This window comes from Centroberyx gerrardi, chromosome 6 (assembly GCF_048128805.1).
Source record: "Centroberyx gerrardi isolate f3 chromosome 6, fCenGer3.hap1.cur.20231027, whole genome shotgun sequence".
Lineage (NCBI taxonomy): Eukaryota > Metazoa > Chordata > Actinopteri > Beryciformes > Berycidae > Centroberyx > Centroberyx gerrardi.
Window position 1 is genome coordinate 22472545 of NC_136002.1, and position 14009 is coordinate 22486553.

General features: G+C 41.4%; 1 protein-coding gene across 3 annotated transcripts in view; it reads right to left on the minus strand.

Annotated features, from left to right (window-relative positions):
• Positions 1-618: 618 nt before the first annotated feature.
• Positions 619-14009, minus strand: part of cadm1b (cell adhesion molecule 1b) — a 94473-nt gene continuing 81082 nt past the window's right edge. For 2 of the 3 annotated variants that reach the window (XM_078284246.1, XM_078284247.1), the window contains exons 8-10: positions 9670-9700; positions 890-1041; positions 619-752 (exon numbers count right to left, since the gene is read on the minus strand). In XM_078284246.1, coding sequence (XP_078140372.1) covers positions 634-752; positions 890-1041; positions 9670-9700 — 302 coding nt within the window. In that variant the 3' untranslated portion in view covers positions 619-633. The remainder of the gene's footprint in view (positions 753-889; positions 1042-9669; positions 9701-14009) is intronic. The other variant, XM_078284248.1, reaches the window with a different exon arrangement.

Below are 14009 nucleotides of genomic sequence, written 5' to 3' on the forward strand. Positions count from 1 at the left end.
CCATTAGACTTTGACACTGGGGAGAAACGTGTTGACACTGTGTCCCAGTTTTTCTGGAAATTACTCAAAAGTGCGGGCGAGTTGGCTTCTAGTACACAGTGCCTCTGAGATCCAGGTACATGAGCTAATAGCTTGCTGCAGCACACATAGACAAACACGAGGCCATTTAATCTCCTCCAAAAGCCAAATACAACAAAAGGATCTAGTGGAGTACATGGGAAAAAATTAAACAAGCACGTGGGCGGCGGGCTGGGAAACAACAACAACAAAACGAAAAGAAAAAAAAACCCAAAAACTAAAGAAATAGAACAAGGCACAAAATTGTCTGTAAAATAATTGAACTGTACAGAATAGGCCCCAGCAGTCCAGGAAGGGTCGGATAGGAGAACCAACAGCACCAGCTCGTACCACTTGGCCATGCCTGTCCTCCTTTCCTCTTTTCTCTTTCTGTCGTCTCGTCACCCCAAATTCCACCCCCCCTAAACCCCCCCTCTCCTCCCCCACCCACTCAGAGTTAGACATAGTGCTCCTACAGTATCGCCCCCCCCTCCCACCTCCCACCTCCCTCTCCCACCACCATCCCCCCCCCCCACCCCCCCCCCCCCTCTCTCTCCCCTCTCTGGCCTGTCCAAATTAGATGTAGTACTCCTTCTTCTCATCTGTGTTGTTGTGTCCCCCCTCCGCATTAATGATGGCCGTGTCCGCATCTGCCGCATCGTCTGCCCCCTTGGCTTCATGCGTGAAGTAGGTGCCTGCGCAGGAGTACAGACAAATTAGCAATGTCCCCCCCCATGCACTTGAATGCGATTGCACTCCACTTGTAACCAAAAACACTCCAACTCTTAAGATGTGTTCATGATCAAGTATGATTGTACTGCTGGTGTGCTACCTTTGTGTCTGGCGAAGTATCGACCAAGAACAATGAGTGCGCAGAGGATGGCAAACATCACCACGGCAACCACTCCTCCAATGACAGCATGGTCAATTTTCTGCGGTGCCCCCTCGCCGGCTCGGGAGTCTGAAAACAAGACAATAACAGTAAATAATTTCATGATCAGTAAAACGCTCTCAGCCAGTCACAAAGCTAATACCTTCACATAGACCTTGACCACCCTGGAATCTATGGCTATTACCAGATTAGACTGCCAAAACACACTAAATTGGTTTACTTTCGTTCAAAGCTTCTTAAAGAATGACCTAACCATGGAGACATAATATAATGAAAAAGCTATTCAGTAAAATGCCAGCTTGTGTTGTTTACCGATAAAAATGAGACGGTACAAAGACACATTAGATTGCAGTTGGTCTGTGGAGAATGGCGAATGTTTCACCATTTATTGGAACTGAAGAGCCCTTCTGAGGGCATTTAAACCATCTAGTGCTTATGTGCTTATGCATATACACTGTCACTTCACAGCCGCTTCAGACCACCAGTCATTCAGGTTGATAACACCCTGAATGAGGCTTCTTGTACATATGATATGCGACATTAAGGATGCTCATGTTGTGTGAAAACATGCTAACGACAGTTTTGTTTTGTTTTTTTCCTTTCTAATTTCCCTGCCAATTAAGGTTCATACATAGTCCCTAACATACAGGGTTATCATCCTATGGCTTGTGAAACTCATTCGAATTCAAAACCCATTTTATATTTAATAAATCCATTCACATTTTCTATTTAACAAAAAAAAAACCATAATGTTCAAATAACTGACTGAGTAGTAATCAAAAAAATACTGGAGGCCTATCTAATAAAGAAGCTTTTTACTAAGTTGCATACCGTGTATTTGTGTCATTATACGGTTGAATCCAGCTCATTATATGTGTTATGATGTCTTCAGTGCCATAACCGAAATGCCTGTCTGAGCCTCTTCAATGAACAGTGTTGAAAAAATGTTTTAAGACAGTTATATTGCAATGATACACTAGACATCTTCTGCAATTTAAGAGAGAGCTCACACACTGTAAAATACACTGTGATTTAAGGGGCCATTTCTGGAGGTTATAGAGCTCAATCATCAGAAATAGACACAAGTCTGGAGATAAATTGGCGCACAGTGTCCCCATGCAGAGAAATACATGGCAGCCTCAGGTGTCAGAGTGTAACTCTGTCTACCATTTAGCCAGATTTATCCATGCACCACAAAAGAACAAGGCAAAATTTGAAGCCTTTAAATTTCCAGTCTCAGAATAGTTCAGAGGCATTTATCAATAGCCTATATCTGTGCACATTTGGACTGATGGAGGAGTGGCGGGTGAGGGAATGGCTGCACTGTTCTTTGCTGCATGAGGGAGCAGCTCAATTCTCCATCAATCTCGCTAGTCATGCTCTGAACTTGAATGATTCTGATAAAAGACGAAGAGGAGAGTGCAGAATTTCTTTACACTGTGAGGGTATAATAAGTCCACTTGAGGAGTCTAAGACAAGTGACACATTCACATCTTGTCCAATAACAAAGCCTTATATAAGTCACTTTCGGTTAACATGAAGATAGCGTGGAACTGGAACTGCAATGAAACTGTAATTAATGAGAAAAGTTCTGTTTCGGCTGAGCGCTCTTGTAAAATGGACTCGTCTTCACCGAGCAAACGGTTGCTGTGCGTCTGTATCTGAGGAGCAGGGATGTGCAAGGCGCAGTTTGTTTACTGTATCAGGATGTCAGATAACATAGCTCATTCCCAGAAGAGAGGGAGCGGCCCATGCTCCATGCTAATGAACACACTCCCGCTAAATGGCCTGAGCAGAGGAGTCCTGTCTCCTCGCCTCCCTCACCCCGCACCTCTCCTGCCCTCACCTTGCTCCCCGCTGTCTTCCACTTGACACATCTGCAAGGAAACATGCCGGGTCTCGGCCATCCCACACACCGAGGGAACATTTTATTTCTCAGGAAGAAATGTGCCCGGTGAAAGCACCGAACACATCTAAAAAGGTATCACAAAAATGTCAGCGAGAAACTATAAATCTTGTGACACTATGAACTGTAATGGTTGGTTGCATATCATGTCGCTTACATTATGTAATGAATGCTGGTTTTCTGTTTGGCAGTCATTTATTTATTACTTGGGCAGCGGGGTGGCGAAGTGAGAAGGGAGACCATCCTTCAACTGGAATGGGAGGGGGAAGACTTAAAGGTCCAGTGCAATGAGAATTGCATTTCTCAATTTCATGGTATAATTTAACAGAGGACCTGTTTATGTCAAATTACTCAAATTATAACTGTCAACAATGTGGAAACGCCCTCTGAAAAACTCTCCCTCTGGTTGTACGTGAATCCGATTTATAATTCCATTCTACTTCCTTTTAACGAATGCTCTGATTGGTCGACAGTATGCATAGTTAATGAAGTGGCCCATAGTCTGTCAGACAATAGCCGGCCAGCTGCTTGCCAAGCTAGTCAAAATCTCTGTGCCTCCATTGTTGCTGTAAGTGCTGCAAGTTCCAACACTAGATATTTGTTCCCCAAAGATAGAAACTCAGTTCTTCAAGAATTGTACCATCTAACCATCAAAAACTGAAAAAAAAAAAAAAAAAAGATTCTCATTGTGTTAGAAATGAACATCAACCTTTTCCTGACTGAGATGAAATCATTGCATCCCCACCAGCTGCCACTCTGTAGCTGACCCTGACCTCTGACCTCTATGTGCATGGTGTAAGCGAAAAGAGAATTCCTCCATCGGGGATCAATAGTGTCACATTGTTATTATTATTAGTAGTCCTCCCTCTTCCTGCGTAGTTCACATGGTACTGCGTTGCCCTAACACTTCCAGGATCAATCGTTTGATTCCCACCGGGGCTGTCGATGTTAAAAAATGTATGTATTCATAATACCGCTGGCTGCTTAGAATAAAAACCTTCTCCAAATGACAGACAATATTATTACAGCAGTCTTCGTGGCCTTACACTTGAAAATAAATAGAATTTGATTATGTGGGTAATGTGGATGGGCTGCGCACCGCCGGCACAGCTCTGCTCACTGCTCAGCGAGTGCTGACATGCCCACACCTCCGTCCTGACAGGATGTGCACAGCCATGGGGATTTATGGGGGAATAAAGAGGATTTGCAACTGATGCCCGTGTCTGCACAGCAGTGAAATCTGCTCCACTGAACTACAGGACCACATGCTTTACGGTCCCACCTTTCTGTCTCTGTACTGGAATGACTAATTGCCACTCTGGTCAGTAACAGAACATCCTATCAGACTCTCTGTCAGACTGGGGATCAGAGCTGTGTGTTTGTCACCTGGCTGATTACATGGAATATTGATTTTTTCTTTTACATTTTATTAGTCATAGTGTAACACACTACAGAATGCTGTATATAAGCAAGCGCACAAACACACACTCTAATAGAAATACCACCAGTACCATTATTATTTTTTATTACTACTACTAATAGTAATAATAATAATAATAATAATAATAATAATAATGATAACAATGGTAATAACACACTTATTTGCACTTTTCTAATAGCCATTTTCCTTTCTATCATTTACTTTTTGCAGTTTTCTGCTTCGGAGAAAGCCATATACAGGTAACACACACACACACACACAGACACAGACACACAGACACACACACACAGACACACACACACACACACACACACACACACACACATAGCAATTTATAGATGCAATTACATGGATATAATTGAAACAATGATTCTCTTGCATTGATAGAGCAATTCCTTCACTTACACAGAATAGGTTCTCAATGTAACCCTTTTCTGGGCAATAGCAGCAGAATGGGGCATTGCTACAAAATCTGCTCAAGGATTGTCAATAGCCATTTTGCAGCATTGAACTGCTAACATCAGTGTCTTTTGTATTTGCTGTTTGAAAAGGAAATGAACGTAATAAGTTGAGCATGTGTGGTCAATCTCCTCCAAATCATTTTTCATATTGCTATTGTGCCGAATCATCAACAGAACACAATATTGTCCTCAGTACAATTCCAATGCCACGGCTCTCCAGCTAAATAGCGTCCAGAGTCTTTTGTAATAACCACAACAATGATGTGAAGACGCACGTAATTCAGCTGTGACATTTAACGGAGGTGTTGAAAATACAAGTGAAGGTCTGACTATGACTAATAAAATGACAAATGAATGGAAACTGTGACCGTGAACTTGGGACTCTTCGTTGGCTGTTTACTGAAAATTTGACATTGGCAAAACTCTCCACACAAAAGCCAGTAATACCCATCTCCACTTCATGCTTCCCCTCTGCCGCTTTTCAACATGTTTTCCCCCAGCGGAGATCAAGGCGAGGGAAAAGGTCGACAAACTAATAGAAATCTCTGCCCTCTTCCCAAAGTAGCCCAAAGTAACATGCCACACAAGCGCACCTTATCTGCCGAGAACGAGGACAAGGAAAAAATTCAGCAGTCAATATGAGAGACACAATGACAGTCCATCTGTTTAAGTCAGAGGGCACATAACATTGAGTCTGCATGACCTAATGTGCTAAGTACAGCTCTCATAATCATTTAAAACTATCCCAATATTACTGCAGTGGAACACTCTTTTAACTTCAGGGTGGGCTGGCATTAGAAACTTATTCCCCAGACACCAATTAAAATGGACCATTACAATATTTTCTTTCTTTAATAACTGTTAAATGGAAAAAAAACAAAAAAAAAAACTGTGGGTCAAACGTAAAAAACGAACACTATTTCAACAGGGAATCAGAATAAACAAATCTAAGAGAAAACAAATTAGCATTTCTAAATGATCCTTTAATTATTCCAGTGAAGAACTTCAAAGGGTGATAATACTTGTGAGAGTTAAAACAATTCCAGTAAATATTTAATGATTAATTATGTTGAATATCAAATGCACTCCTAACAGTCTTTGTTGGAGTCAAAAGTGTGCATGGAGTAAGGCTTGATTGCACCCTAAGCAGTGGAACGCTGCCAATAGCGAACATGTATCATTGCAGAGGGCAGAATCACCAAACAAAACAAAACATGTATGACTCTTATCCTTAAGGAAAACACGCCAGAAATTAAATCCTAAAGTACCATCTGGCACTAAATCACACGTTTTCTTTCTCAAAACAACAAACTGCAAACAACAATGGCATATCATACATGTCCCATAATGCCATGAACAATATCTGCATGAGAGCGCGGAAGCTGAAGGAACAAATACATGGGAATAATCATGAAGTACTGTATATACTGTGTTGATCTGTCATAATTATCTACAAATCTCCAGTGGCTTGACCAAGTGGGCAATAAAGATCATATTCTTATTCTTATTTCTTATTCTTATTTTTACTCTTATTTTTATTCTTATTCTTCTTATTATTATCATTATTAATATTATTATATTGCTCATTATGATATTACTCATTATTATATTAATACTCATAGACTCGTGTACATGTTTACTTTCAAAACTATCTTTGGCAGGGCTTTACATTTTTTGCAGGACTTTGGTCGCACAACTATGCTATAATGTCATCTATACAAATTTCCACAATATGTCACAGTAGGCTGTTCATCTCAAGAAAACCCCTTTAAATGTTATTTAATGATTGTTCTGGACTACTATAAAGGCTAGTACCGGGTTTTATGTTACTTTAGATTATTCAGTGGAGGTCCTAACATGCTAAACAGCAATTTACCCTTGATTGTGGATTTGAAGAAACATAGGGCCTTTACAATCAAGACTTGAACGTAATTCCTTGTTCCGTGTCTTTCCTCTCCCTCCTCTCGACACGCTGGGGGAGAGGGGGGTTACTAAAGGCTTACCCAGGATATGATGTCCCTGCCTCGGATCATCTCTGAGCGTCTGACGAGCTGGAGCATTATCTCCGCAGACTCCCGTTATTCCCTTAGAGCTGGGAAATCTGGGTAAATTCTACCTTCTGCCCAAAAGAAACATGACTGCTGGCACAGTGCTCATGGAATACCATCTTCATTTCTTTTCTCTGTGCTGTGCTGTAACCTTGAAAGCCATGTAATGTACATGTTGCAAACTCATATTTTCTTTCACAATAGCTTGCAAGGTTGAGGTGCTTGTTCATTCGTGTTGTAATTACAACTCACAATTGAATACAGCACGTTCCGGCGAGGGAAACGCTGGCACTTTACAACTTGTACATTCAGTTCATCATTCATTTGAGAAATAGCTACCTACAATCTATTCAGTGTGAAATCTCTGAAACTGAATGAAGTATTAGAATCACTGAGATTGAAGGTCACCGGTATCTAGCTTAACTAGCTTTCGCGCAATACAAGATGTCAAGTAAAAGCAATTTCTAAATGCATTTTACAATGACCATCAATGTAAGTTTTAGAGTAAATGGGTTTTTTTTTATTTTTATTTTTTTAAAGAGCATAGAAACAAGGTTTGAAAATTTTCAAACACATGAAAGAAATGTTTTTATAAAATAGTGACTCATTTCTCCCAAGAGGTCTCCACAGGCTCTGGATCTTTTAAGACACTGAAAGACTTGACAATATGAACTCTTCTGAATTTTTTGAACATGCTCTTCATTCTGACACAGCAGATGAAACAGCATTGAAGACAAACAACTGTGAGATTCTGTGCTTTACCATGGCATTTGCTCCCCCTCAGCACAAAACCATATTTAGGCCTTGAACTGCTGCCTCTGTTGCTAGGCTACACCAAGAGGGGGAAAAACGCTTATCAGAGAGGAGAAAATCTAGCAGCGCGTGAAAGCATCACATTTTGGAAATTAAAAGCAATATTCGACATCAACTATGAGCCACAAGAAGAGGAGGCAGTGCATTAACAACTTACAGAAGCCCCATTACATGTTTCCTTTCACATTAAACAGGGGAAATAGTGTGACCACATGGAGGACCTGCTGCTTATGAGGATTAATGAATGATGGCAACTTGAAAAATGTGCTTATTCATTCAGTTGGATGATCCCCCTCGCATTTACGCTATGAAGTGCTCAGATCTGGGTGGAGCTGCCGAAACAGAGCGCACATACTGTCCAAAATCAGGATCACATAGGTCTTGAAAACAGTGGCTTCTAATAACAATGCCAAACCTCTATTGAAGGTGCCAGTGCCAGAGCCAAGGCACGTACTGATTATAATGAATGGATAACAAATTGTGCTGTATACTTCCTTAGTGGCAAGAGGAAAATGCCATACTGTGCTGTTATGCTGATTAAGGTAGTGCAAAGCGATCTACCGCAAGCCAGCTTAACATTGCCCCTGTGACAGGGTATTTAGAAGAGTAGTGAACTGCAAGAAAGCTCAATTACATCCTCCCAGCATGTACTGCATAAATCATGGTAAATCCTCTTTCAAGCCTGTCTTTCGGAAATTACTGAAATGTTACAGTATGAAAACATGGAGGCGGCTGCATCGCTGCAACTCAGAAGTGAAGACTTAAAGGAATACAACACGGAGCAATGCAGAGTTTTTTTTTTTGCAAAACAACTTCCTGTTTGACTTTGCCACGCCCAAAGAGAGGCATGGGATTGAAATGATCGTGTGCTGTGTCCATGCTGTGAGATTACTGCCATGCCGCTGACACTGAATCTGACAGGAGAAAACTGTCCTAAAGAGAAAATTTCACCCATAAACAATACTGTACAGTACTGCTTTCATTCTAAATGCAACCCACAGGACACAGTATTCCAGTCATTAATCTAAGATGTGCTATGGAAGGGTATATTATTATTATTTGACCTGGGGGAACTCACAAATAGGACCGAGGGCACTGCCATTTCCAAGACTACTCACTCTATTTTTCATGAATAAATAAAAGTAAATGAATGAATGAATGAAATATAAGTGAAAGTTGCCATTACAGTATTCTGATCAAATCTTACAGTATTTGGACCTTTTGATGCAGTCTCACATTAAGAGTTTCAAACCTATCATTTGTATATTGACACTACTCATTTCTAAAATTTCAAAAAATAATTAAATAGCTGTATCTTTGTAGCAGCTATTGATAATCCGATCTATTCTATAAGGATAGCTTTTTTGTATTGAAAATGTCACATACTGGCATATCCAAATGTCATCTCCCAAGGTTGCCTCGTCATCTGTCTAGCGTTAGCGCTGCTTTTGAAATAATAGTGATTTTTTTATGGTTAATATTGAAATAAATTTTCGTAACGCGGCCGAATCAAGGCGTAAAATATTGCGTACAAATGACGGCGAAAGGTTGCTCCGCTATAAACGCCGTAAATGAACTGGCTTTCATTCATATCATATGTCTTTGAGAAAATAGTTATTGATGTTTTCAGCCTCGCAAAGACGTGATGTGACTGGCATTTGTGGGGGAGATGTAAAGGGCATTATAATATGACGGATGGGCCGGTTGAGATATGGCTGCAGATGCTGATAAGATAGCGGAACAGCAAAGCAGAGTCTCTACATTTTCCCAGATCAAACATGTGACTGGAAAGGGCTATGACAGGTGTCTCTGACAGCCCCGTGCTGCCTGTCCTCAATGTCACCTATCAGCAGCACTATCTGATTAAAACTGGCCGTCTACAGTCTCTTATAACCTTATATTCGATCTCTCTCTCTCCCTTTCTCTCCCCCCGATCACCTGATCACGTGCACACACACACACACACGCACGCACACACGCACACACACACAAATGGTTGGTGAGAGGGACAGTAGTGGGGGCATACAGTACCTTGCGTGTAGTCTGGGTTGGTGGTGGGTGTGGGGATAGTAGTGGGAGCATCTAGATGGGAAAATAAAAAAAATAAAGAACATGTATAAGAAATAAAGGAAGACAAGAGTGAAGAAAGAGACAAAAGTCATTGAAGATGAAGAGCAAGCGCTACCTGCACTGCCTGCAACTTTCTTTTTATTTGGACACTAATACCTTCACTTCACTGTTTCTTGAGAACATTCTCTGAGCAACTGTGAATAATAATGTCTCACAATCATGGAAATGAATCGCCGTGTTCCATGATATCTTACAGTAATTAAGTCGAACTGTAAATTGAACCGTTCAGCTGGTCTCCCGCTGCAGCGCAGCAGAGGCCCGAGCAGCATCTTCTGCCCCATAGTGTACTGATTAGGCCTGTCACAAACCCCCTAAACAAAATAATGAGAAAGAGAAAATGAAGGCCAATCCAGGTATGCAACAGTACTAAGAGGGTTGAAAGCTTCCTCACCGGGGGAATATATGCCTGTCTCCGGTGCAGGGGAAAGATAGCATGACCCCTTGCTGGGGGAGAGTCACAGCAGGGGAAATTGGCTGGCTGTCTCCATGCCTTTACTGTCTGCACTCCATCAAAAGACAGCAGTGGGGGACCACACACTCCCAAACTAATGATAAAACATCAAGGACAGCATAATGTTGCCGCCGGGGATGGAGTGTATGGCGGAGGTGGCGGTGATGGTGGTAGGGGGGTATCAGGGTATCAGGAACAGATTCTCCTCTGACAGTATTTGAAGAGGGGGGTGGGGTAGATTTCCTTCCCTGTGACCGAAGGCAGTCTGATAGCTGAAATGTCAGTGTCTGGGAGAGGGAAATTGGCCATTCAGGGAAGAGGGTCTTCACAAAGGCCGGGATAGGATGTGGCACATATAATAGCCAGGCGAACAAGAATTCTCCATGGGCAATTTCCAGGCTGGATGACTCTGGGCTCAGCATTATGAGAGCTGAAATATGAGCGTATTTTGGACGGGGCCATATTTTCAGGGCGCATTTGTATCTGTGAGGAATTTGATATGAAGAAATTTAACCATAAAGTGAAACAATGTAGGAGAAATTGTTTATCTATGCCTGCTTAAACCTGACTGCCAACAGGGCAGCCGGGTGGGGATTCTGTTTTACTCTTGTCTGTTTGTTTTCTCTTGTTTAAAAGTTCTTTATCCTTGTAGTTTTATGTAGATTTTCCTCGAAAACAGGGGGGGAAATACGGTGAAAAGAGATTATTCCAATCCATCTAATGAATTCATATTGTGAATAATTCATTCACATGCTGATATGTCAGATGTTGTTCCTCAGTATGGTGCATGAGTGATAAAACCAGTATGATTCACACTTTCACAACAGCCTTTCATAAGTACAGTTGACCGAACCATATCTGGCCGTGTTATTCAAATTTCCGAAGAAGCTACAAATTCCCGATGAGTTGTGAGAATCTTTGACTTCATGACCATAGGAGATTTCTCGGTCCAAAAGTCAACTGCAGAGTAAACCGCGGAGTTAAAGACAGCATTGTTCTCCTGCCAACAGGCAGTATGTGTGAGTTATAGCACCGGGTCACCTCTGTCCAGACAGAGCTGTGAGAGAAAGGCCTCTACAACCAGCTTACTCCCACAACCTGACACCAGCCAGGGGGCACAATTCACAGCCTGCTGCAAACACATCCACACAGAGAACAGCCTCGCTAGCCTCTCTCCCAGCCTTCGACCAGCCACATACAATATATGCACCACAATAGAATTTGATTTGACATGGATTTACATCAGCCTCACACCTATCTAGGTTGTCCCATAGTGAAAGGTCATTACTCTTCTTGAAATAGTAAGGGCTCGAAGGACTAGCACCGGTAGAGGGTGGCAGCAAGATGAAAGAAAATTGATGGACAATCCACTATGGCTCTATCAATACTGCGCATGAGAAAATATTTATCTAGGACAAAACAACTCATTAAAGCAAGCCTATTCTTTGCGTGCCACTGGTTAAACAAAGCACATGCAGAGCAAGCCATGTTTTGACAGACCTGTGATGGCTTCACGGGATGTCACAAGAGCTGCATAAATTGCCAAACAAAATACTAAAAATGTCCATGCCAGGTCATAACGAGAGAAGAAAATGATAATTCTGCCGAAAATTGTCTGAGAGACAGAGGGTTAGGTTAGCTGGGCGGATGGGGGTGGGTATGGGGGTGGGTGGTGGTGGTCGGTGGGGGATTGGTGCTGTGTGTGGTTTTTGAAAGGCTTAGAGATATACCTGCTGAGCTAAAATGCATGTGGTTATCATGTTAAGACCAGTCCATGTTCATAAACACACACTAATTAAGCTACTGTTGCAAGCATGATTAGTCTGGGAAAACAAACCCTCGTATGGACCACAACATGATTTTGTCGGGCATTAAATCCTCCGGAAAAGAGGAGTGGGAATCTCAGACATAATTATACACTGTTATTAGCACCTTTTACCAATCTCCTGTGTCTCATTATAGCAAACTAAAGTCATAGAGCTTCCAACAGTCATACACCAGAGATACAATGCTTAATGGGAAGTGGTAAAATATGTGGATTGGAAGTTACTGATAGAAGAGGGTAAATTATATCCAAACGCACACAGATTGGTTAACCATGTATGTTATGGAGATCATTTGTTTCTGGACCAGAGAACATGTTTGCTTCCCATGTACTGTGAGCTACGTTCATCTGTGAAACTGCTGCTGTCTTATGGGTGCAGCTGAAGGGGCGATGAAGCAGAGCTATGATCACAAGAAACAAATGATACATAATCCAAACAGCAGCAGACACATATCTTTTATGACTGTTGAATGCCTACAGGCATTTCATTCAAAATGTCTGAGCTTTTAGAATATTATATTATTTTAAAGATCTTTGTTCAATGATAGAAAGCATGCCTTCCAAACTCGTTCCTAAAATATCAGAGATGATTTACTGAAAGAGAGGGTAAATCTCAGTTCTTGTGGATGTAAAGGAACTTAACACAATTAGGAATTCAGTGATGATAGCTTGAATAAGTCTGCCTTGAGTGAGCTATTTGCCGGCATATGCTGTCCTTTTGTTTGGGAGTGATCATTACGGGCCCATTGGGAACAAGCAGATGTCATCATCTGCCTGGCAGAGCACGATGATGAATAACCATGGGGTGGCAGAGTTATGAGAGTCACAGGAAACCTATGTCACAGTGACAAAGTCACACATGTCAGCTGGTGAAATAAACACATTACTTCTCTGAACATCAGAAGTGACCTACAGGACTACAGAACCTCAGACACCACAACTGACCAGGTAACCAAATGTGCATAAAAACAACATACGATGATGTGAAAATCTATATTTCTATATTATAGATCTATATTATAGATTGATTATTGAACATATTTCAATAATGAAAAACTGGAATACCTATGCTGTTCTGAATGCCCTCTGTTGGTGTTGGCTGCTGGTGAAGTGCTACTGTAACTGAAACCCAGTTTAAAAAACATGCAATACCTCATCAGTAACAGCTTACCACATCCATGCAGGCTGATTCAACTCTTATCAGCTATTTGTTGACAGCTTGTTGAAAAAAACATATGGTATTTCTGTGGAACTGTGAAAACACCCATCCACTAATCCATTAATTCAGTTTTGGGAGATGCTGCTTAGTTAAAGCCCCACTGCATCATTGCAGTGCGGCACCCCCTGTTGGAACACTGCTGCCCCACTAAATGCTTTATATTTTGATTCTTTACACTACAATTACTACTACTACTATTACTACTACTACTACAACAACTACTACTACTACTAATAATAATAATACAATTTATAGCACATATCCAAAAGCAGAGTTTACAAGACTATGTTCCTCAGGCAGGTCATTCTTCAGTCTTGGGGTCCTGACGGCAAAAAGCACAATCAGCTTGTTGAGTTTAGACTGAGGGACGGTCAGGGGGGCCAGAGGACTTCAGGCTGCACTCCGGCTCCTAGGAGTTAAGAGGTCTGCAATGTAGCTGGGGGCCAAACCTAGCTGTGCTTCAAACATGATCAGTAATATCATGCTAAAATGGGGGATATATGGTGTCTTCATTGCACCAGTTAAAATCCTAGTTGCTGCATTTTGAACGAGACAAGAGAGTTGCAATATTTTGAACAAGAAGATATAAAAGCATGTAGAACCTCCTCTAAATCTGTGGTTGATAAGAACAAATTGATTTTTGATTATCAATTACAGGAAGCAACACTGCACAACTTTCTACTTAATTCACTCTTAAATTGACTGAACTTTGACACAAGGACTGATAGCTAAAGATGCTAAAGACGAGTTCTATTTTGAGTTTGTT